This window comes from Mus caroli, unplaced genomic scaffold (genome assembly GCF_978045245.1).
Source record: "Mus caroli unplaced genomic scaffold, Mus_caroli_1 scaffold_4, whole genome shotgun sequence".
In the NCBI taxonomy this organism is placed as follows: domain Eukaryota; kingdom Metazoa; phylum Chordata; class Mammalia; order Rodentia; family Muridae; genus Mus; species Mus caroli.
In genome coordinates this window covers 75,680,356-75,704,893 of record NW_028227259.1, presented here as the reverse complement: position 1 = coordinate 75,704,893, position 24,538 = coordinate 75,680,356, and the positions used below count along the sequence as shown (strand labels likewise).

The window sequence follows — 24,538 nt, the reverse complement described above, 5'->3', positions numbered from 1 at the left end:
GGGAGGTGTGATAGCCGCCTATGATCCCGGCACATACGTGTACTTCCTAGGTGTGACTATGTGCACACCCCTCCCCCACAGTCCACTTTTAAAAAAATGATGTAACAGGTAGCTTCCAGTAGAATTGCTACTAAGGAGATTAGATACAGAACTCATTTAAGTCAGAGAGAAGACTTAATAAGGATTTTAGGGTATATAATTGAAACCCTGCCCCTTGAAATCACAGATAATGACAGGCAGAAGGGGGTGGGGCACCAAGGTGAATGGTTCCAACTATGGACAGTAATTAAAATGGTTAAAACCCTAAAAAAAGTCAATTCATCAAGGTTTCTAATATGAAATAAGAGAACTGTATTTGTCTTTTGTCTTACTGGTCCCTTGTTTTTCGTGCTTGGGCTATGTGCCATGACGTAGTTACTTAAGTATCCCTGGACTGCCTGGCGGGAATCATCTGTGGTATTATAGGATAGGTTTCCTAAGTAGGGAGCTTTAGAAACATAGTGATTGAAATTAGTTTTAAATGAAATCATCGTACGGAGGAGCCCTTGTTCTTCTTTAGATCAGCATAGGGCAGTGGTCCCTGACACATTCACTTATAGGAGCTTCCAGAAACTCAGGCTGCCAGGACCCCAGCTCTGGTAAGCCTGGCTTCTGATGTAAGGCTTGGCCCGCAGAGCCGAGCATCAAGTCGGGAGGCTTAGCTTTGCCAGAATGCTGAGTATGGACCTGAAATGTCTCTCAGAGGGTGGCAGAGTAATAATAAATAGCACAACAGATAGATTCTTCTTAGGGGGCTCGCCGATTTACCACAAGGATATGAGGAACGCACCAAGTGGGTGGTAATGCTACAGCTGGCTTCGGGTCACTTGCTGTCTGTCCTCTCAGCTCATGGAGAGTAAATGCTCATTTGAAGGTTGCATGGAAAAATGTGCAGCTGCTGTAGGGCCAGCACACTCATGATCTGTGCAGAGCGGAGTGCTCCCGTCCCTCTGAGGCAGCTCTGAGGCGGCATTCTGCCTCAGTCAGCAGTATGTGAAGTCTTCTAATTCCTAGTGTCTCTCCCACAGTAGCTACAATTATTCTGTTTACTCTCCGCCAATCTGATAAATATATTCACACACACACACACACACACACACACACACACACACACACACACTCCAGAGTGCTCACACACACACACACACACACACACACACACAGAGTTACATATCATTACTAGGGTGGTTGCATTGACTGTGTGGGTGGTCCTAAGTTTGGTAACTTCACCCCCACGTTTGTTATGCATTATGTTTTTCTTCACATAAGTTTTGGCCACCTGCTGCAGGTTTTTCTCCACAGCGCTGCCTTTTTCTTACTACTTTCAAATTAGATCACTGAATGCTTTAAATTGTCATATATATGTATATGTGTATATATATATATACATATACATATATATATGTATACATATATATATGTATATATATATAAAAGCATTTTTTCCAAATTTTCCCTTTCTTGTTTGTGGTATTGCTTATCTGAAGTATTGTAAGTGGCTTGTGTGGTCAGATGCAATTTTAAAGTTGTTTTCATTACGTTCTATGTGTTCGTTGGCGTGTGTAGGAATGTGCACCTCAGACAGTGGCTGCCAGGTATTGCCTCTCTCTCTCTTCCTCTCCCTGTGGGTCCCAGGAATCAGGCCTAAGGGAGTGAGCCTTCACCTGCTCAGCCCTCTTGTAAGTCCAGATGTCGTTTTTTAAAAAAATAAATAGTATGGATTTTTTTTCCTACCTTGTTAGTTCTTTCTTGCCTGGATTATACACAAAAGCTCTTAAAGCTTTGAGAAATTAATTTTAAACTTCATGTCCATTTGTACTTTAGTTTTTGAATATAGATCTGTAGGATACTTTATTGCTGTATTTTTATTATAATATAGTGCTATCAGATTTAGAAAATATTAATGTTTTGTTTTTTTCAAGTAGAGTCTATGTTCCCCTGGCTGCCCTGGAACTCACTATGTAGACCAGGGTGGCCTTGAACTCACAGATATCTCGTTTCCTCTGCCTCCCAAATACTGGAATTGAAGGTGTGAGCTACTATTATTATATATAAGAATCCCTGGCTCTGCATTTTGCATTTTACGAACATAACTTCCATGGCATGTCTGGGAAATTTGTTTCTCTAGACACTAATAGTTTCCTCCAATATCACCTAGACAGAAATGTAGAAAATTTAATTGAAATTATGCTAATATGTTAATTTGTGGGTTATTGGCACTTCTGTTAAATCATCTTATCTAAAATATGTCTTTCCTTGTGTTCGGTTCTTTTATGTGCTTTGAGAAGTCCTCGTGGTTTCCTGTATCAGCCTTATCAGTTTTATGAGTTTTTAAGAGGTGCATGGTATTTTTTACTTATTGAGAATTCCATTCATGTATATAATGCATCTTGATCCTATCCAGTCTACTGCCTCTCAGTCACCCCTGACCTTCCCCACCAACATGTCTTCCTCCCAGCCCCATGTCCCCTTCATTTTTGAAAACATAGCCCAAGTCCAGTCAGGGCTACCAGTCCCTGCAATAGCGTGACATCATCCATGGGGCACACACAACCCGCCCAAAGGTGTGACACCCCACCCCATCCCCAGCAGCCAACAGCTGTCTGCAGCTCTCTCTGAGAGCTCTGCGACCTCTCTCCCCACCCCCTCCCCAGCATGACCAGTTTGATCCTGTCCAGGGAACCATGACTGCTGTGCGTTCATGAGCGCAATGGTCACATCACACGCAGAAGGCGCCACTTCTCAGCATCCCTGCATCCGCCTGCTCCTCCTTTCTGCCTCCTCTTTCCGGGGTGTTCCCTGAGCCTCGGTACAACGTCATGTTTATGGCTGAGACTCACGGTCTCTTATCCTTTGCGCCTTGACTTGTTAGGTGGCGTTGCCATGACCACCGTTTGCTCCAGAAGAAGCTTCTCTGACCAAGACCGAGGGCGGCGAATCCCAGCCACAGCCAGGCAGGGTTAAATGATAAACTCCAACTCTTCCTCCACTTAACTTTCTATTTGTGAATGGAAGATTTTAAAAACTATCCTTATTTCTTGATAATTATAGTATAGAAAGTTCCAACTAGTTTTTAAAATATTTATAAGAATGATTCAATTCTCTCTCTCTCTCTCTCTCTCTCTCTCTCTTTCATTTTCTTAAGACAGAGTTTCTCGGTGTAGCCCTGGCTATCCTGAAACTCGCTCTGTAGACCAGGCTGGCCTTGAACTCACAGATATTGGTCTGCCTCTGCCTCCCGAGTGCTGGGATTAAAGGGTGCTCCACTGTTGCCTGGACACATTTCCCGTATTGTTGCATACTTATATTGCAGGTAGCCTCCAGAGTGGTGTAGAATAATGGAGCAGAAGTCAGCGCCTTCATTTTGTTTCTACATTTAATAGAAATCGGTTTTATGCCTCAAAACCTGTGTTGCACAGCTTTTCATCGTAATGCCCGAGCCAATTTCTTATAAAGAGAAAGGGTTTGTTATGGTTCCTAGAGCATGGCTGGATTAGCCCACTGTTTCTAGGCCTCTGTTAGCGTCACATGGTAAAGCAGAAACCTAGAAAGGAAGAGGGAGGGAGTAGTCAGAGTCCCACGGTTCCTTCCCTAGGGAGTGCTTCTGGTTCAGCCACTGTGCCACCCCTCAATCGTGCCACCCTTTGAACCAAACCCATAACACACTTAACATCTAAGCTGTAGCCTTCCGATCCCAGCCCCAGAGGTTTCTAATCTATGTCACAGTGAAAAATGTGTTCCAACATTTCCCTAAAGTCCAAGTTCATGGTCTCTTCTGAAACTGAAGGCAAAATCAACCCTCATCTCCTGCCCCCCCCCCCGCACCCCCAAATCAAACAGAAATATATATTGCTAAGTTACATGTCTGGGCAGGCACAGAATGAGCTATTTCAGAAGCCAGCAATAGGAAGAAAATGGTTAAGAGGGGCTGGCCCCAGGCAAGGCTAGATAGGCAGCAGAGCAAGCATTAAATCCCAAAGCATCTCATGGAGGACCTGGGGAATGGTTCCCAAGGGTCTGGTTTGCCCTGTCTCATGGGCCTCACTCATTGCGTAGGGCTTATCTCTTGGACAGGTTTCGCAGGTTGTCTGCAGCTTCCGGTAGTAGGTGTTGTTCTATGCCAACATCTGCGCACCCTTGCGCTATCAAGACTTGGCAGTCTGCCCTGCCGTGCGCTAGCTGAAGGGTCTTACTGCTCACTCTTTGACCCTCTCGGACCGTCCTTCGGAACCTTGGTGGAAGCTGCTTGGGTAACTCTGTAACTTTTGCATTCCAAGTGCCCGCTCAGCCACCATCATGTGGGCGGAGCCAAGTTCTGCCGTCAGTACCAGCTGTACCTGGGCCTGTTGAAACCACAGCCATAGCAGCCTTGGAACATTTTACAGGGCATTTGTGGAGGGCACCCCCTCTCCCCGGCTCTGTTCTGAAAAGCACTCTACCCAGGAAAGTCCTTGAAACAAATTTGCAGTGCTGCATTTCTAAGCTCTTGTTGGTCAGTGGCCTTGTAAACCCGTGCGGTGCCTTCGTTGGGGCTAGTGACCACACCCTGCTTAACTGGACCGTGGCATGCACTACTTTTCTGGCCAAGCTGTAAATTTCCCACGTTTACTTTGAGATCAGGGCTCACTGTGTGGCACAGACAGTGAGCTTGCAGTCCTCCTGCCTCGGCTTTTATCCCAGACCCTTTCCAAATCCACACCTTTTTCTTTTCTTGTTAATACCGCCTGAATCTGTTCAGTGCTGTTCCTACACACGTGGGTGTAGTGCCAGCCACTGGAGCATTGGCAACCCCCCAAGAGCTACGCCCCAAAGAGAATTGCCTCTCACTGCCCCAGCATCACCTGCCCAGGGCTCTCTGCTAACTGTGGGACCTCACGATCACCTCCCCCCAACCCCAACCTCCAGCATTGTCATTAAATACTGCCTTATCTCCGGGGTTTAGAATGGTTTCTGAGCCGAGCTTCCGAGGTCGGAGTCAAGAGCATTGTAACCGGAAGTCTCTAGCAGAGTAAGTAGTGGGGGTCGTCTTAGTGGGGGTCGTCTTCCTCGTCTTCCTCGAGCTTTAGTCTACAGAATCTTTCTGTGGTAGACTTCAAGTGAAAAACATGGATCACATGCCAGAGCTGTCCCAGGGCTTCTATGTTTAGAAACTGGTTTTGGTGGGAATAGTTTAGATGAGGATAAATAAACATTTTCGAAACGGCTGTTGGTAGAACAAGCGCAGGTTTTAGTTTTGCTATCTGTTATGGCTGAATGAGAAGAAAAACACTGAACTATCTACTAAGGGGAAAATGATTTCATTCACACACGATAGAAGCGGAGTATTGAGGGGTTAGAATTAATAAGCTATGGATACATGTTCTTAGCGGGGAGCGTACCAGCTTCTGAATATGGACTTTAATTAATTTTCATTAATTATTTTATTTATTTACATTCCAAACGTTCCCCCCTCCTATTCCCCCTTCCCAGAGTTGTTCTCATCATCCCTCCTCCCCTTTGCCTCTGAGAGGTTGCCTCCCCCATCCCCCTTCCCAGTGTGCCTCAAGTCTCCACAGGATTAGGCTCACCCTCTCCCACTGAGGCCAGACAAGGCAGTCCTCTCTGCTACATATGTGCCCAGGGCCACAGACCAGGCTGTGTGTGCTCTTTGGTTGGTGACGTCTCTGGGAGCTCCCAGGAATCTGGGTTAGTTGACACTGTTGGTCTTCCTATGGGGTTGCCATCCCCTTCAGCTCCTTCAATCCTTCCCCTAACTCTTCCATAGGAGTCCCTGGCCTCAGTCCAATGGTTGGCTGTATCTAAGTTGGCTACTGGTAGAGCCTCTCAGAGGACAGCCATGCTTCCTGTCTGCAAGCATAACCTAACATCAGTAATAGTGCCAGGGTTTGGCCACCCATAGGATGGGTCTGAGTTGGGCCAGTCACTGGTTATGGTTATGGTTCCTTCATCCTTCAGTCTCTCCTTTTTTTTTTTTTTAATAGAAAAAAAAGGGGCAGGGGGTTCACTATAAAGCCCTGGCTTGCCTGGAACTCACTGTGTAGACCAAGCTGGCCTCAGACTCACAGAGATACGTATCTGTCTGACTGTCTCCGTCTCTGGATGTGGGGATTAAAGCTGTGTACCATTGCTGGCTCCAAGGACTTTTTATATTATAAAGATGCCAGGTTTTTCCCCCCAAGTTAATGTGTAAGATATGTATAGCCATGGTGGTGTGACTGACAGTGAATTTGGTATGTAGGACTATGTGTGCCAGGAGATGCTAACACTCTGTCTCAAGCGTGGAAGTTTTTATGGTGGTAAAGCCAGGACTAAATCTCAGTAAACAAACCCAGAAGAGCTGGTTAAAGCTTGGGAGAGACGCTCTGTATTAGTAGCCAAAGAAACTTTCAGGAGGACGACGGACTAAAGTTGAATAAATAAATGAACAAAGGAAGAGTTACAACAAAGCCCTGGTAGCTGTTTCTCCGTCAAAGTGGTGAGCCTCTCTTTTTAGCCCTTTTCACTGTAAAAAAGGTGAAAGATCCAACCTGAAAGTCTGATGTGGTAAACGCTGTCTTAAGGGTCCCTGTGGAAGTTAGAGGAGAACGGGGTGCATAGAGATTCTGGGTTCTGGGGGAAATAAGGTTACCAATGGCAAGTTCTGAGAAACTAGGACAGGATCTCATGTCCAAAGCCTCTTCTCCCCTGTGAAATGATAGTAAATTGGAACTAGTCAGATGGGTGGTGGTGGCCATGCACGCCTTTAATCTCAGCACTAGGCAGAGGCATGTGGATCTCTGTGAGTTTGAGGCCAGCCTGGTCTACATATAGAGCGGTCCATGACAGCCAGGGCTATACAGAGAAACCCTGTCTTGAAGAACTAAGAGAGGGCTCAGTGTGTAAAAGGCCCAAGCCTGATGACCTGAGGTCATTACCTAGAACCTACAAGGTCAAAGGAGAGAACTGACTCTCATGGATTGTCCCCTGACCTCCACATAAGTGCAATGACCTGTGACACACACACACCCTCCCTCACACACACAATAAGCACACAGTGTAATAATTTTCAAAATATTCTCTTTTCGCTGGCTAGTGTCACGTAAGTTCGGAGTAGTGTCTGGGGTGTGGATGCCTCCACCCTCCCTCCCACTCAAGAGCAGCTTGGCTGGCTCTGTTTTGGTGACTGCTGACCACAGGAGCAAGCTGTTACAAAGTGCTGTAGACGGTGTTCTGGGTGTGGTGTAGACGTGTGGTTTAGATCCCGCAGGTGAAAACCATGAGCGACAATGATGGATATCACCTATTTAAGAAACTACCAAGCCACCTCCCAAGCCATTGCCATGTCTTGTATTCCTGCTAGCAGCGAGTGATGGTCATGTATCTCTCTGTTTGTCTCTCTTCCTTCTTCACCAGTGGTCTGCTTGGGAGCCCCACCACTCCAGTGGTGTGCATCCTTGGCAGTTCCCAAGCACTTAACTGGGGTGAGGGTCTTTCACACTCCATCTCTGTTTTCTCTGTACAGTGCCTGTTTTTAAGTTGGGTTGTTTTTCTTATGTTGTCATTTATGTATTTTTGCATACAAATCCGTTATTAGATTTTTTTTCCTTCCTTGGGGATAGCCTTTTCATCCTTATCATTGATTTTTGTATTGCTTAATAATTTTTCTTTCCATTCACCTGTCTTGATTTTGGTGTGTATGTAGCAAGCCCCAACTGAATTCAAGATCACCTAGGTTTTCTCCTATGTTCCAGGGGACTTACAGTTTTTGAATTTTATGTTTGGGTCTCTGTGTTCCATTTTCAGTGAGTCTTTATGGAAGTTAAAAGTTCTGTTAAACTTCTTTTGCTTTTTTTTGCCCCCTTAAACATGTGGGTGTCTAGTTGTTCCAGCCGCATTTGTTGAAAAGTCTTTCTTCTCGTTGCCTTTCCTTTGCTCCCTTGTCAAAGATCAGTTGACTGTATTTGTGTGGGTCTATTTCTGGGCTGTCTGTTCTGTCCCATTGATCTGTTTGTCTGTTCCTTTGCCAATAACACAATGCCTTGATTACTGGAGATTTATAATAAGTCCTGAAACCAGGTAGTGTCTGCCCCTGGGCTTCATTCATTCTCCTTCCATATTGTTCTGGCTCTTTCTGAGATATTCTTCTTGCTGTATAAACTTTTAGGATTACTTCATTGGTGTCCATGAAATAACCCTCTGGCCTAGGTTTGCTTTGATTATGGAAGTCGTTGAGTCATCATTCGTCTTCTTCTTTACTTCTTTTTGTTCTTTTTTTCTTTTTCCTCTTCCTCTTCCTTCTCCTCCTCTTCCCCTCCCCCCATCCTCCTCCTCCTCTTGGTTTTTTAATAATTGTTCTAAGGCCCTTTCTTTCTTAAGTGTCATCTAAACATTGCTATATGGTGTAAGCATCAGTCAGTATAATAGTAAGCAACTCTATGGTGCCATTGCATTTCTGTACCACATAAGCTTCTTATGTGTAGTGGATATATCTGAGTTATATTAGCCTATGCCTACAAAGGAGAGAGGGGGGAGGGGGAGAGGGAGAGAGAGAATATGTGTATTTGTATGCATGCACACATGTGCATGAGTGCATACATGTGTGTGTAAAGGCCAGAGGTCAATGTTAAGACGGGGCAATGGCTTGGGAGGATAGCCTTTAGGTAGTTTCTTACAACAGTGACACTCATCATTGTCATTTATGGTTTTCACCTGCAGGGACTAAACCACATGTCCACACCACACCCTGCTCACCGTTTACAGCAACAGCTTGCTCACAGTCACCAAAACGAAGCCAGCCAAGCTGCTCTTGAATGGGAGGGCGGGTGGAGGCACCCACACTGGGCATCCACATCTACTCTGCACTTACATGACAGAGGTCAGATGTCTTCCTTAATTACCTCCCAGCTTATTTTTATGAAAGATTCTCTTGCTGAACCTGGAAATGACTGGTTTCAGTGAGGCTGGCTGGCAGTGAGCTGCTAGGCATCCACCCGTCTCTAACGCATCCCCTGCCACAGTCCTGGCATCACAGGTCCATGCTATCACATGGGTGAAGCATGCTTTTACATGCATGCTGGGGACTGAAGTCTGGTCCCCATGTTAGAGCAACAAGTGTTTTGCCTATTGAGCCATGCATGCAAATTCCCCTGAAGTCCATTGTTCTAATGAGCCCAGAGACACACCGGGTCCAGGGTTATGTCTCTTCCTACTTATCATTTGCCTCTGACTGAATTTGAATTTATCACGGGACAGGTGTTTTATTAATAGGACAGCTGCTTTATTGTATGTAATATATCAGCACCGTGCTATAGAGAGTAAACTATATAAAAAGATACCAGTAATTTAACATTTTATGTGGAGCTTAAGTGAAAACAGAAATGCCGAACGAAATGAAAACTATTCAGTTGTTGCTTCATCCTAACATAGCCAGCTATTCATGGTCAGTGGGGTTATAGCTAAAGAGTGTTTAATGTGACTTTGGACTTTTCTGTTTGAAATTCAACGCCTGGACCATGTTGTAAGACTTACACTCTAACCTTTATTTTATTCCTTCACTCTGCTCTTCTAGAGGATATGAGTTCAATTCCCACCACCCACATTGGGTGGCTCCCAACCACCTGCAACTCCAGCTCCAGAGAATCCTGCACCCTCTTAGGGGCTCCGTGGGCACTGTACTCACAGGCACACACACACTCACACACAGAGACATACACAGACATGATTAAAGCTTTAAATACTAGGAAAACACAATCCTCCTATTTGACTTTATAAAATATTTAATTCAAGCGGTCAAGTGTCACTGAGCATCTTGGTTAGGGTTTCTGTTGGTGTGAGAAAACACCATGACCAAAAAGCCTCATCAGGGTAGGTAAACGGTTCAAGTTCACTGACACTTCCAGTTAACTGTCCCTCTCTGGGAGAAGTCAGGGTAGAAAGCCAAGCCCAGCAGGGGGCTGGGGGCCAGAGAGGGATGGAGAAGCCAAGAGGAGCTCAGCTTACTGGCTTGCTCCCCGCGGCTTGCTCAGCCTGGTTCTCCTAGCCCTTTGACAGATGACAAATGTTGTCCAGTTCTTACTTATTATCAGAAACCTGGTAAAAGTGAGTATTTTTTGTGCTGATTGGGCTCTTTATCTATCTATCTATCTATCTATCTATCTATCTATTTATCTATCTATCTATCTATCTATCTATCTATCTATTTATTCTCTCTCCATCCTTGTTGTTTATCCTCTGTTTTCTTTGGGAAGGTATTGGTAGTTTTCTAATTAATTTCATTTGTGGTTTGGGTTGGCTTTGAAAGTGCTCCGTTCTCTGTTTAACATGCTCCAAGCACTCTTCTGAGTTTGAGTTTAGTTTCCTGTATCTGTTCTTCTTGTTGTTGTCTTAAATCTGATATTGTGGTTTGTACGTTTTGCTCATGCCATTTGGTATTTCTGAATCATATCATTTCAGTTGCTCGTGCTGTTAACAGGGCTATATATATATAAAAAATAAGTTCTCTTCTAACTCTCTGTTACTGGGATGTTTGATAGCCTGAACTTTCAGCAGGAAGGTGCTTTTTTCCCTTCCATTTTTGTAGTAATAAGTACAACAGAATAATAAATAATAAGTAAAAGATAAATTGAAATACTGTCTGAACTTATTTAATCATAAACAGTTGGTGTTGGTGAACGTTTGAGGTTTTAAGTTAGAAATGAAGTTTTCCCTGGAACCTTGACTTCCTTGACAAATGTCTTTCACTGTGCAGTCATGAAACCTTAGAGCCGTGGTCCACACCCTTCCTAACACTGTGACCCTTTAATACACTTCCTCGTGCTGTGCTGACCCCAAACAGTAAAGTTATTTTTTTTATTGTTACTTCACAACTGTAATTTCAATGTTATGAACCGTTATGCAAATCTTTTTTTTTTTTTTTTTTTTGCAGCTAGAGGTTTGCCAAAGGGCTTGGGACCCACAGGTTAAGAACCTCTGCCTTGGCACATTTATTCATGATGGCTTTCAGCGAGGGCAGAGGGCAGCAAGGGCGAGCCATTTGAGATGAGCTGTGTCTTTTTGGCTCATAAGGGGCCAAAACTAATTTTTAAAAATTTAAGATCTCTGACTTGGTCCACAGTGACGCTGGTTAATAGATTCTCCTCTCAATAATACACAATGTTGGGTCGTGACACATCGGAGACAAGCAGGCCATTGTTTGAGATAATGTGTGCTGTGTTCCAAGGACTGTGAATTTTTTGCCTCGGATTATGTTTATGATACAATTTTAATTCTAGAATACAAAACGCATTTTAACTCGGTGCTCACAAAAGGTACTTGTTAGGTTTGATATTAGCAGTTTGTAATAATCTTTGGATTATTGTTGCAAATGTGTGTATATTTACATACTGTGTTTTACAGAGTAGGCATTTTAAGGTTTGAGACACCCTCCCCACCTCCACCACCACCATGTGGCCTAGGCTGACTTAGCAATAACTTTCTCACCCCTGCTGATCTCGAACTTGTGACCATAAGCACCTCAGGCTTTGGATTACTAGAACGCAAGCCTGTGCTGCTATTAGAGTAGACTTTTCTTTGACCTAAAAATGCAATGTAGGTTTCAAATTTATGTACTTTTAAAACAAATTTGCTGTCCTGTTCTGACGCAGACACCCACAGCCATTCAGTGTTTAAGAACCCATTTTCTGCATCCGCTTTTCAGGGCTGGGGTTAACTAGGTGACAGACAGTTCCTTATGCAGAGAAGGCAGGAGCCAAAGAGCAGGTTAGAAAGCAGCACAGGCATTGGATTCCAAGTCTGTGGTACACTAGGCCAGCAGAAGTCACGAAAGCTGGAGTTAGAATACAGTCTTTGTTAAGCCTCGGGCTGGGAAGACAGGCATGACTGGATGAGTTATAGGTGAGAGTGATGTAGGTTAACACTCTTTCCACCACGCGTGACGGGATTCACACCACTTGACAGACACACATCATCCCTATCGGAGCAGACGGTCACAGCATCTTCTGGGTGACTTAAGAGAAGGCACGGCAAATTACTGCTGATTCCTGCTCCTCACCTTAGTACCACAAAAACTGGACGAGGCTCTGAGCCTCTACTTTCAGCATCTTCTTAGCCCAAGCTCCAGCCATCTCACTGGCTGCGTGGACTGGCATCCCTGGTGCTGTGGTTGGGTTCCTCAGATTCACTCTCCAGAGAAGCCAGAGAGATTTATAAGGACAAGTCAGATTCCATCCCTCCCCACTAAATGTCCTTCATGGAGTCCTAAAGGGCCATCTGTGTTCTAAGTGCCTCTCATATCTCCCTCCACCCTGGCGTCTTGAGTGTTCCACTCCCTTCTTCATCATTTAGGCCTGCAGCTAGCTGTAGCTTCTTTAGTGAAGCCTCCACGTGTGCGCCTTTCAAGGTAGCTAGCATCTTCCAGTTCCCAATCCTGCTGTACTTATCTCTTGTATTCTGTACTTATCTCTTGTATTTCCTTCATTTCTCCGGACCAGTGGTTCTCAACCTTCCTAATGCTGTGGCCCTTTAGTACAGTTTCTCAGGTCGTAGTGACCCCCCCAACCATAAAATTATTTTCACTGGCTACTTCAAAACTGTGATTTCAGTGCTGTCTTTAATCATGAAGTAAATATTTTTTTGGAGATAGAAGCTTGCCAAAGAGGTCACGACCCCACAGTTTGAGAACCACACTGCTTTAGAATTTAGTCGTTCAGTAAATATTTTGTCATGCCCCTGAAGTGTGCCAGGCACTGTTTCTAGGTACATGGGAATCACCTAGGCCAAAGGAAATCAGATGAGAATGCCTGATGTTTTGGAAACCTCATGAGTGAAAAGTGGAGAAATAGCCGCCACTGCCTAGCAGTAAACGTGATGCCGGGCTACACTGCAGATGTGCTGGGTAGTGCTGGGTAGTGAGTGCTAGGTAGTGCTGGGTAGTGAGTGCTAGGTAGTGAGTGCTAGGTAGTGCTAGGGTGTGCTAGGTAGACATCAGAATGGCAAGCGTGAGAGGGGGCTGTGAAGGAGGACAACCAAGTCTGGGGGATCCAGGAGGGATTGAGCTGCGATAACGGCTGAGGTGGAAGGAGCAGGTCCAGGTCCCACAGAGCCGGTTAGTAACACAGGGCTCTTCTGTCTCTCTCACTTCCAGCTTCAGCACCAGTCAGCAAAGTGAATAAGTTCTGTGCTGCCGCCGCTTCCACCTTCCACTCCACTCCGGGAAGAAAGAGCGCCATCATGTCAAGCATCACGATTGACCCGGATGTCAAGCCCGGTGAATATGTCATCAAGAGTCTCTTTGCAGAATTTGCTGTTCAAGCTGAAAAGAAAATTGAAGTTGTAATGGCTGAACCCTTGGTGAGTAGAGCCATCCATAAATCTCATTTTTTCCCCCACTTTTGCATTAGGTGCTATAATACGAATTTCCCAAAGGGAATAATGTACTTGACCACATTAAGGGCTAGCATTGTTGTAAAGTGCTGATCCAGACAGCCGCAGTGGCTCCAGAATCCACTTTGATGGAATTTTAGAGATCACTAAGAGAAATGAAATGTCTACACAGGGTGGGGGAAATCATGTGGCCAGATAAAACACCACAGGAAATAGAAGAGAATCTGGACTATTCTACAGGTTGTCGTAAAGATGATAGATAGCCAACTTAAATTAGTGAACATCCTATTTAAAAAAAAAAAATTTTTTTTTTAAGTCAAAGTCGAGTTCAGGTTGGTCTTGAGCTTGCTCTGTAGCCAAAGATGATCCTGAACTCCACCAGATCCTGCCAGAGCTGTGGACACATGCCCCCATAGCCAAGCTACACATTTTACATTCACAACACACGAGAAACACTTAAGAGAGTGTGGTCGGAGGCTGTGATGAGGAGAATGACCAAAACTAAGTGTTTAGGTTGGATCCTGGATGATGGGAAACAGCATGGCGACCAGGTACCCTCGGACAGGGCTGTATGTGGTTCAGGCTGGAGTGAACCAGGACCTGAGAAGTAGAAGAAGCCGCCGTAAAAGCACCTATAGCATTTGACATGTGTTTAATAGGAGCAGTTCTGGAGTTAGAGCTAAAGGCTGCCATTGTTTGGTGTTTTAGGGAATAGGCAGGTAACACACTCAGAACCCCCCCCCCCCCCCCCCCCGGCAGTTAGGAGAATTGAATCATTTTCTTCCATCTAGGCATTTTAAACTAGACTTACTGGCAATCTGCCCATGGGGAGTTGTTTGATGGGTGACTGGGAATTCTTTGGGAGCTCTCCTAAGAGACAACAGTAAGTGTAAAAGTGGGCATCACTGCTCTCAAAGCTGAGAGAACACGTGATCTCAAAAGAAACGAAGGGCCGAAGAGAAATACCATCCCCAATATGCAGACAGTATGAGTTAAACAGAACAAGGCTGTTGGATTTGTTGATAGGGCAGCCTGGTCTGTTAGTTTGTTCAGATGGCACTGGGGGTAGAGATGGTATTTTAGGTGGCCCTTTGGGTTTGAAGGGAGTGAACATGCCAGGTGTCACAGGGATGCTGTAGGGGCTGGGGGACCACTGTGATGAAGATGGAGCCTGTGGCTACAGTAACTCATGTACTCCTACCCAACTGGATTAGGGGTAAGTGGAACTTGGAGTAACCATTGCTCATCTGAAACCAAAGCCAATGAGTGGTGGACTGAGGCATAAGGTTGGCCTTGGGACCTGTAGGCTCCTCCAGTCGGCTATGTTTTCCCACACAGAGTACAGAGAGGGAAGCCAACACCCTAGGAAAGTGGAAGAAGGCATCGTCACACATGCTCTGAATGCTCTTAGACATGAACCTGATTGCTAAGCTGAGATCCTTTCTAGTCATTAAGTAGAGGAAGCTACTCTGTAAAAGTATCAATGAGGCAATGTGGTCTGGAGTTCCAAAAACCAGCCTAGGTGTGTGTTCCAAAACTATGCACGTCACTCTATTCAGCTCCAACAATTCCAGAGTTACTCTTTACATATCAAGTTAATCCAGGCCGACGAGATGGCTCGGCGGGTAAGAGCACTGACTGCTCTTCCAGAGGTCCTGAGTTCAATTCCCAGCAACCACATGGTAGCTCACAACCATCTGTAATAGGATCAGATGCCCTCTTCTGGTGTGTTTGAAGACAGCAACAGTGTACTCATACATTAAATAAATAAATAAATAAATAAATAAATAAATAAATAAATAAATAAATAAATCTTTAAAAAAAAATCTTATACCAGCATACAAACACATACATATTTTGATAGCATGTGCATCATATAATTTTTTTTTCTGGTTTTGGTTTTAAGTATGTTTTTTTTGAGGCAGTGTCTCACTATGTAGCTTCGGCTGTCCAAGAGCTCACTACATAGGCCAGGCCATCCTCAAATTCAGAGATCCACCTGCTTTGGGACCAAAGGCATGTGTCACCAGGCTTGGCTTAGAGTTTTGTTTTAAGACATAAGGATTATAAAGCCTTACAGACATCATTAGAAACTATAAGTTTTAATTATAAATATGCTGAATCTACGAAATGTTAGTTTCTCTTCTTCAATGCTCTTTTAATGATACAGCGAATAGCTAGCTACAAGAGCCATCTACAACAGCACATAGTGAGAAAAGGGAAAATGAATCTTATGCAGCATTTCAAAGAGAGATTTATAGAGTATCCAATACCGGGGTCCTGTGGCCTGGCTGCAGAGTTCTCCTTGCGCCACACATTTAAAAACACTACCCGTGTCATAAAACTCTTGGTAATCGTTTCATAAATCATGGTCCTATCGAGTCTCAAATATTCCACATTCTCGAAAGAATTGTAATTCTGAAATTCTTGACGTCTACCTAATGTGAGGGTTACCTAACGTGACCACAACTTTAAGTCAGCTCCGTGACCCCTTTCAGTTGGTAAAACCTGGTGTCATTCTGGAGGGCGCCCGCCTGAGCGTGTAACCTCAGGAAGTGGCTTGTCCCACCATTGTTTCCTTCCACTCACTTGGCTTTTCCCAGTCTACAACACCGATGTGTCACCCTCCTGCGCCGCTGGTGGCCTCTCTGAGGATTGATAAGTTCAGCATCCTTTCCAGTCATCCCAGGGGCCTCACAGACCTGTGATTGGTGCTAGGTCTCCCTGCTCCACCTCAGGGGTCTTTGCTGCAGCCTTTGTATGTCTTCCTTTCCATTCAAAGTGCTCCAAACTCTCTCTTTTTTTTAATTGTCTTTTTTTTTTTAGACAGTCTGCTAACCCTTTTGAACTTCTCCATTGTTTCCTCCAACATAGTAGCTCTCTACACTAAGTTAAGTGTTTTACTATACCATGTGCCTGCAAGGGCCATATAGTAATCTCCCCATAACATGTGTCAATATGTATTTATATGCATGTGCACATATATATATGAATATGCATGAACATGTGCATGTATATATGACTACCTTATATCATGGTTGGCTATGTGTCTTCTCGAGGGTGGGTTACATGATGCCAGGAACCTGTTGTCACCCTGCAGGGTAGAATGAGGTTTACATATTTCACAGAAATTTGCACTTTAATTGAATTTAACCCTAAGAGGCACTGTCGTGTCTAAGAAGGTACAGTGCCGCTGTACTGCTGTTCAAGGCAGAGCTTCAGAAAAATTCCTTTAGAATCATTCAATACTCTTTTACTCTTTCACCTAACAGGTAATTTCGGGGGGGGGGATCTGCTTCACAATCTTAAAATGAGATTACAATGCCGGGTGGTGGTGGCGGCGCACACCTTTAATCCCAGCACTTGGGAGGCAGAGTTCGAGGCCAGCCTGGTCTACAAAGTGAGTTCCAGGACAGCCAGGGCTACATAGAGAAACCTTGTCTCAAAAAAACAAACAAACAAAAAAGAGATTACAAAATTAGACTTTACAGTGGCATAAAGTCCATTATGAGAGGCTGGCGGGATAGCTCGACAGTTAGGAGCACTGGCTACTCTTGCAGAGGACCTCATCTGGTTCCCAACATCCACATGGCAGCTCACAACCATCTGTAACTCCAGTTCTAGAGAGTCTGATGCCCTCTCTGGCCTCTGGCGGCACTAGGTCCACACGTGGAGTGCACAGACATACACCCGGGCCAAACACTCATACATGTAAGATAAAGATAAATAAATCCTTCAAAGTCCCTGTACTGGCTAGTTTCGTGTCAACTTGACACAGCTGGAGTTATCACAGAGAAAGGAGCTTCAGTTGAGGAAATGCCTCCATGAGATCCCAACTGTAAGGCATTTTCTCAATTAGTGATCAAGGGGGAAAGGCCCCTTGTGGGTGGTGCTATCCCTGGGCTGGTAGTCTTGGTTCTATAAGAGAGCAGGCTGAGCAAGCCAGGAGAAGCAGGCCAGTAAAGAGCATCCCTCCATGGCCTCTGCATCAGCTCCTGCTTTCTGACCTGCTTGAGTTCCAGTCCTGACTTCCTTGGTGATGAACAGCAGTATGGAAGTGTAAGACGAATAAACCCTTTCCTCCCCAACTTGCTTCTTGGTCATGATGTTTGTTCAGGATTAGAAACCCTGACTAAGACAGTCCCATTGTAGCATGGATGTTGCTATCCCTCAGCATGCTTTGCAAGAAGAGGCATTGCTGCTTATCCTCCCTGACACACCAAGAGAGTCCCCCAATCTTCATCATAGCTTTTAGATTTTTTATCCATGACCTTCCCGTATACCAAAGCAATTCCTCCTTATCCAGGTTAATATCCAGGCTGCTTCGGTTTTCTGTCTGTCTGGGTCTAGATAGATTGGACATAGCATTAAGATAATAAGGACACATAGGCTTTAATCTCATGACATTGTGTAGACATAGATAACTTCAGGTGCTTTCCTTGCGATTTCATCCCTTTGCAAGTTGATTCTCTACCCTTTGAAGGAGCAAGCAGCTACCGACATGGCTGGGTTCTTAAAGGAGAGCCTCACAGCCTTTGTTTAAGCAGACAACATCCAGGACTTGGCACGTGGCAGGTGCTGACCTGGCTCAAGTCCGTCAGGGTGGTAGAGCTGCAGAGATGCTGCAAGGAGCCTAACCTGCCAGTGAAATGATCAAACCAGGCTTTTCATTCCCTGGCCAGACGCGAAAATGAAAGAGGGCTACAGAGGCCATCACAGAAGAGCCGGGCTTGATTTTCTCCCTCTAATTTGATTTTTGCTTGCGGAGGAAGATTCGGGAAGGGCAGACAGTGATTGAAATCGCAGCCTGCATGCTAGGCAACCCAATCATTTTTGCTAAGAGAAGATGGATCGATCTTGGCTAATGACCCAGGCCTTTCCAAGCTCACTTATTCATTGTGTCCATTGTCAGTGACTAGAAAGGAGATGGAAGGAAAGATACTGGCTAGTCACCAGCTGATTTTGTTTCAGGATCCTCATTTCAAACGCAAGTGCTCTGACTTACCCTGTTGTTGAGAATATTAAACACATGTGCATTTTATGATCAGTTTGTTGCACTGTATCTTTATGTTGCTTTTTTATGTTAGTTGTTCTGGCACGTTTTCCAAAATAATTTTAAAAAATATTTATTTATTCAATTTTTATGTACACGAGTAGTTTGCCTGCACGTGTGCATGTGATTAGAACCTGTGGAGGCCAGAAAAGGGTGTTAGATCCTCGAACTGGCGTTATGGATGGTTGCAAGCCACCGTGTAGGCATGGGGAACTCCAAAACCTGGGTCCTCTGCAAAAGCAGCCAGTGCTCATAGCTGCTAAACCATCTCTCCAGCCCTGATGGGTTTAGTTTAGCAAGCTCTTGTTAAGAATGGGGCACTAAACTGCTTACTATAGTCACTGTGTACATGGGCCTTGCTCTTCCCATGGGACCCCTGGAGTAAGGCAGGTCACCTCTAGAGGCCATTTAGAGTCTCGTGAGAAGACCTGCAGAATTCTGAATGTGGGACAACTTGGGCTTCAGATAGTGTCTTAGTCACTGCTCTGTTGCTGTGGAGAGACATGTGGAGACCATGTCAACTCTTATAAAAGAAAGCTTTAATTGGGGCTGGCTTATACTTTCAGAGGCTTGGTCCATTATCATCATGGTGAGGAACAGGCTTGCTAGGCGTGGTGCTGGAGTAGGTAAGAGCTACATCCTAATCTGGGTCTGGCATAGGCTTTTGAACCCTCAAAGCCAACACCCATAGTGACACACCTCCTTCAATAAGGGAACACCGACTCCCAACAAGGCCACACCTCCTAATCTGCCTCAAATGGTATCAGTCCCTGTTACTGAGCATTCAGATATATGAGCCTGTGAGGGCCGTTGTGGTGGTGGTGGTGGTGGGGGGGGGTGTTTTTTTGGTGTTTGTTTGTTTGTTTTGTTTTTATCTTTTCTTTTTGTCTTTCCGAGACAGGGTTTCTCTGTATAGCCCTGGCTGTTCTGGAACTCACTTTGTAGACCAGGCTGGCCTCGAACTCAGAAATCCGTTTGCCTCTGCCTCCCAAGTGCTGGGATTAAAGGCATGCGCCGCCACCACCACCAACCACCAAAGCTAGCCTTGTGGGAGTTTTGCTGACCATAACTTCAGGACGAGACCTCTTCTTCAGTTGTTTTCCCACAGGTGCCACCTCTGTCCCTGCAGTGAAGCATTCCCCACCTCCCTGAGTAGGTGGGTGGAAGGAATGGAAGGAGTCTCTATAGCTCCCTTGGATGCTTCTTCTAAAACAGTTGTTCAACCAGCCCACACCGAGACCAGGTCTCCAGCATTCCAGGCTGGCTTTGAACTCCACACGTAGACAGCAGTAACCTTGAACTCCTGATCCTCCTGCCTCTGCCTCTGAAGTGCAGGAACTCAAGTATACATCACCTGATTTCTGTGGACTTGGGCGTTGAATCCCCGGTGTTGTACATGGTGGGCCAGCACTGAACTGCACCCGCTCTTCTTCACCACTGAAGTGCACCCTCTTAGTGTTTTCTTCACTATAGCCGTCCATCCTTTCTGAGGACCCCAGTTCTCCGAGTCCTGAGCCTTTCGGGAGCCTCAGAACATCATCCAGGTTACCTTTCCTTCACTTTCTGGTGGGCAAGCTTCTCTGTGCCTTTGCTCAAATGACATTCTCCTCCCCAGTCACTTCTGTCTGAAATCTCAGTTCCATCTCACCCTCCCGTCCTCATCCGTCTCTCATGCAGACTCCTGCCACTCTCTTGGTTTGTGGGTACCTGAGGGTGGGGACCCTTTTCCAGGGTGCTGCTCACCCTGAGAGTCTCTGGATGGATGGACGGTGACCCAGCGCAGGAACGCACATCTGGTTTCCCTCTTGCCGACCCAGGAAGAAATCATCGTTCAATTAGATGTTATCCGCTCGCTCCTGACTCTCTTTGCCTTCTCGCTCTTTCCCTTTATAGCTTTTGAGTCTCTTTGAAAGTTATTTTTGGTATTATCTTAGTGGTTTAGAAGCAAGCTAGACTGTAAAGGGCCATGAGCCTTAGAATTGTTAATTTTTATATTAAGGAAATATGGGGGTTGGGAGACAGCTCAGTGGTTAAGAGCATTTCAGTTCCCAGCGTGGCCCACAACCATTTGGAACTCCAGTTTTAAAGGATCTGATGTCCTCTTCAGACTTATGTGGGCACACAGACATGCATGGCGTCAAAATATACACATAAAATAAAAACAAATAATTTTTGAAAATCATGAAAGAGTAGAAATATTCTAAAAGAGGAAAGTAGAATTTTCCCACCCCCCCCCACAAAACAGTGCCTCGTGGTGCCCAGACTGGTGTGAGTCCACTATAGAGCTGAGAGTGCCTTGAACCGCAGAGCCTCCTGTCTCCTTGCCAGAGTGCTAGGCTCACAGGCGTGCAGACCACACTTGGTGCCAGCCTGTCACGCCGCACGTCTGTCAACCATCCATCTGATTGATACTCGCCACCTGAACTTACACTTGTTCTTAACCCACTAACCATGAAGCCGTGCGTCTTTCGTGTCTCTCCAGTTGTGCTCACTGTATGAATGAAACCTAGGCGCGGGCCTTCATAAATACACAGCAAGAAATAATACACTTAAAATTTGATGCTCTCATGGGTCTCAGATCCCATCTGCCACGTGTAAAAGGAGGATATTTTATAACTGTGGTAGATAGACTTGTGGTTTTATTTTGACAAGAACCACTCACCGATGAGGGATGAACACTCAAGACTTCTAGAGAGTCTTCAGAAATAAGTGTATTTCTGAGTGCAGTCCACCCTCAGCTGATTGAATGGTGTCTCTCCACTTGGGTAAGGGCGAACTTTCCCTCCTCAGCCCGCTGATTGAAACAATAGTCTCTCTTGGAAACGTCCTCTCCAGCATACCCAGAAATGGTGCTCTGTCAGCTGCCTTGGCATTCTCTCGATGCCAAGGTCAGGTTAGCACTCATATTAGCATTCACAGCTAAATCCTGATACGACTTCATAGTGTAACCTCAAAGAGTGCTAAGTTTTTGTTCTCAATGCCTTCCCGAGGTTGTACATAATTATATCCTGATATGATTCTTTAATTAATGCTCTCTCTCTCTCTCTCTCTCTCTCTGTGTGTGTGTGTGTGTGTGTATATGTATGTATGTATGTGTGTGTGTCTTTACCAGGGAAGGAACCAGGACCTCATGAGTGCAGGGCACGCACTCTACCATTGAGCTACATCCCCAGCCTGCCTGTGCTCTTAAGCTTATTGAAGACAGGGACTCCTTGTTTTGTTTGTATACCCCCAGTGCTCCCCAGTACATCGCCATGTGTGGCTCTTAAAACCCCAGGGCTAAAACATGAACATTGCATAGTACTGGGCCTCCAGGTCTGTGTATGTGGGAAGTACACACTCCACACCATAGAGCTGTATCCCCAACCATGGAGCTATGTTCCCAGCCCCCAGGTAAAATAAAACCCTTTCATGTATGAGATTAGCCTCTTATATACTGATGACATGGGTCTAAATATATAAAATAAACATTACTGGAATTCAGAATTTTTTCCCTTGGGTAGAAAACTCCTATCTAAATGATCCAGTTCAAATAAACTCAACATTAAGACATCCCTTCCTATTGCTTAGCAATTCCATGTATTGTTATTACATTCTTCTAATTGGTTGGCGGTGTTTTGTTGTTGTCCTTAAACAGCAGAATAAGCCGTAGACTTCATTCATCTTAGTTTACTTACCCTTTTGTAACTTCTTGCTTCTCACTGAGGCTACATTTCTCAATGTTGTGAAACTATTTCTCATGTCCTAAGAGACTGGAACCTTTGCCGGACCTCGCAGCCAGAGTTAACAACCCTTTGAGGTCACGTAAGACTTGAGACTGCTGTGCTGCTGTGTACTCAGCCTGTTTGTTTAACCTGCTTTGAGGAGAACAATGTAACAGCCACCCTTGCCGGTCTTAGATTTCCCATGTAATCAGCTTTTATACCCTAAGCTAGTGCCTAGCTATAATCTTAAATTTTGTACTCCTCTGTGTCCCTGACCCACGTGTGTCCTGATAATCATTTGCTGGAAACAGCAAATAGGCATAAGTCAGTCTTAAAAATGAATATCCACTGTAAACAATGAACATGACGTACGGCTATCGCTTGATAAACAGGGGTGTCTGTTATGTCGGACAATTGGGGTCAGTTGGAATCAGGAACTCAATCTGTTAAAGAGTCTCCCTCATCCCTTCCTCGTGATGCTTTCTGATCCGTTCAATAAGGACAGAGTGGAGCCCTTTGTGAAGGACATTCACGATCACACACAGATACAACAGAACACAGACACACAGGGACAAATGTAGAGTCACGAGCCTTCGGGCGGGCACAGATTTACTCATACAACAGGCAGACGGGGATGGTGGAAGACACAGGGAGTTGAAGGAAGAGAATTCAAATCTGGGTTCGCTGGTGGTCAGATGACAGCAAAGGGGAGTTCTTTAATTCTTCAGTGTGACACTGATCGATATATTATCGGAGACTGAGTTTGTTAGTGTGTTCAATAATGTGTACCGTTGTCAAGATACAGAAAGTCTAACACATCTCCCACACCTCTAAGAGTTATTATTTTCATGTCATTGGCATGTGTCTGTGTGTAGGCATGTGTGTGTGTGTGTGAGTGCAGATGCTCCTAGAGGCCAGAGGGAGTTACAGAAGGCTGAATCATCTGGGATGTTCACTCTGGCCTCTGTGGGCCCCTGTGCTCACACGCACAGACACACGATTAAAACAACATAAATCTGCTTTTCAAAACGAGTTCATGCACAGAACACCTGTTCCTCCATCAGTTGTCCTTGAACGGGGAGTTGCGCACTAAGGAGAAGTGACTTAGCAGCGAGTGTACACCTAAGGAATGATGCTGCGGGGAAGGGGCTGGGGTGGGGTGGGGAACTCACGTTCTAGAGCAGTGGTTCCCAGGCAGCCCACCCCTCTCCCATCTCCTCTAAACAATTTCAGTGCATAAAGAGAGCTAGAAAATCCCCTCACCCCATCTTAAAGTAGCTTATTTCTGAAAACAGCACTTAATAATATGTGTATTTGTTTGGTTTTCAAATGAGAAAAGCGAAGCCCAGAGATCTTGAGTCCTCCATCCGGCTCCCAGATCAAGATTCCTGGCCTCATAGGCCAGGCCACCTCACTCTATGAGGATGCTTTCATAAACACCTGCGTTCCCCAGAACCTACACTAGCCTGGAGCCAGAGTCTGTCTGTCTGTCTGTGTACACACACACATATATGCATATATATACACACATACACATATATACATATGCACACATATAATATATACATACACATCTATTCTATCTATATAAATATATACATACATGTGTACATGTATATGACTATATATACATGTATGTGTACATCTACGTGAACATATACATATATGTATATATGTCCATTGTTGGCCCCACACTCCCTCCAGCTTCAGTGTTCCCAGTGGTAGATTACAGGCATGAGCTGTCTCACCTGGAAAATGATCTTTCTTTTCCTTCCTGGCCAACCTACACTTCCTTGCCTCTTCATTTCTCTCTGTCTTTCTGTCTCAGTCTCTGTCCTTGTTTCTCTCTGTGTGTCCCTGTTTCTCTCTGTCTCTCTGTCTCCCTCTCTTTCTCTCACCCAGGGCCTCATCCGTAGTTGTCCTACCACACTCGGCTGTATCCCCATCCTAGTCAGCACTGGTTAAACAAACGAACAGATTAATAAAAAAGCATCGTGACACTAGTCTGAACTTGAATTTAAACAGGTCCTTTGTTGAACTTTAATTTCTCAATCTAAGAATTGTCGCCGTCGTCGTTAATAAAGCCATTCTATTTAGAGAGTGGCTGGGAAGTTCCTTGCATGGGAGTAGTTTGAATCCCATGTTGTGGTGAGAGCGAGGTGGAAGCTTAGCTTTCTTTAAAGCAACCTAGAAAAAAAAAAAAAAAAAAAAAAAAAAAGCGGAACAAAAGCAAAATGAGCTGTAAGTCTAAACTGCTGCTCGCATGGTGGTCCTCTGATGTTTTGTATCTAAGCTGTATTTTCATGATTATTATTACAGGAAAAGCTGTTATCTAGATCTCTTCAGAGGGGTGAAGATCTGCAGTTTGACCAGGTACTGTAAT

The 24,538-nt window shown here is 44.9% G+C and overlaps 1 protein-coding gene across 12 annotated transcripts in view; it reads left to right on the top strand.

Moving 5' to 3' along the window:
• Fryl (FRY like transcription coactivator) overlaps positions 1–24,538 on the top strand; it is a 233,378-nt gene that overhangs the window by 95,642 nt on the left and 113,198 nt on the right. For all 12 annotated transcript variants that reach the window (XM_029477617.2, XM_029477615.2, XM_085836757.1 and 9 more), the window contains 2 exons: positions 13,160–13,365; positions 24,475–24,528. In XM_029477617.2, the coding sequence (XP_029333477.1) occupies positions 13,246–13,365; positions 24,475–24,528 (174 nt within the window). In that variant the 5' untranslated portion in view covers positions 13,160–13,245. The remainder of the gene's footprint in view (positions 1–13,159; positions 13,366–24,474; positions 24,529–24,538) is intronic.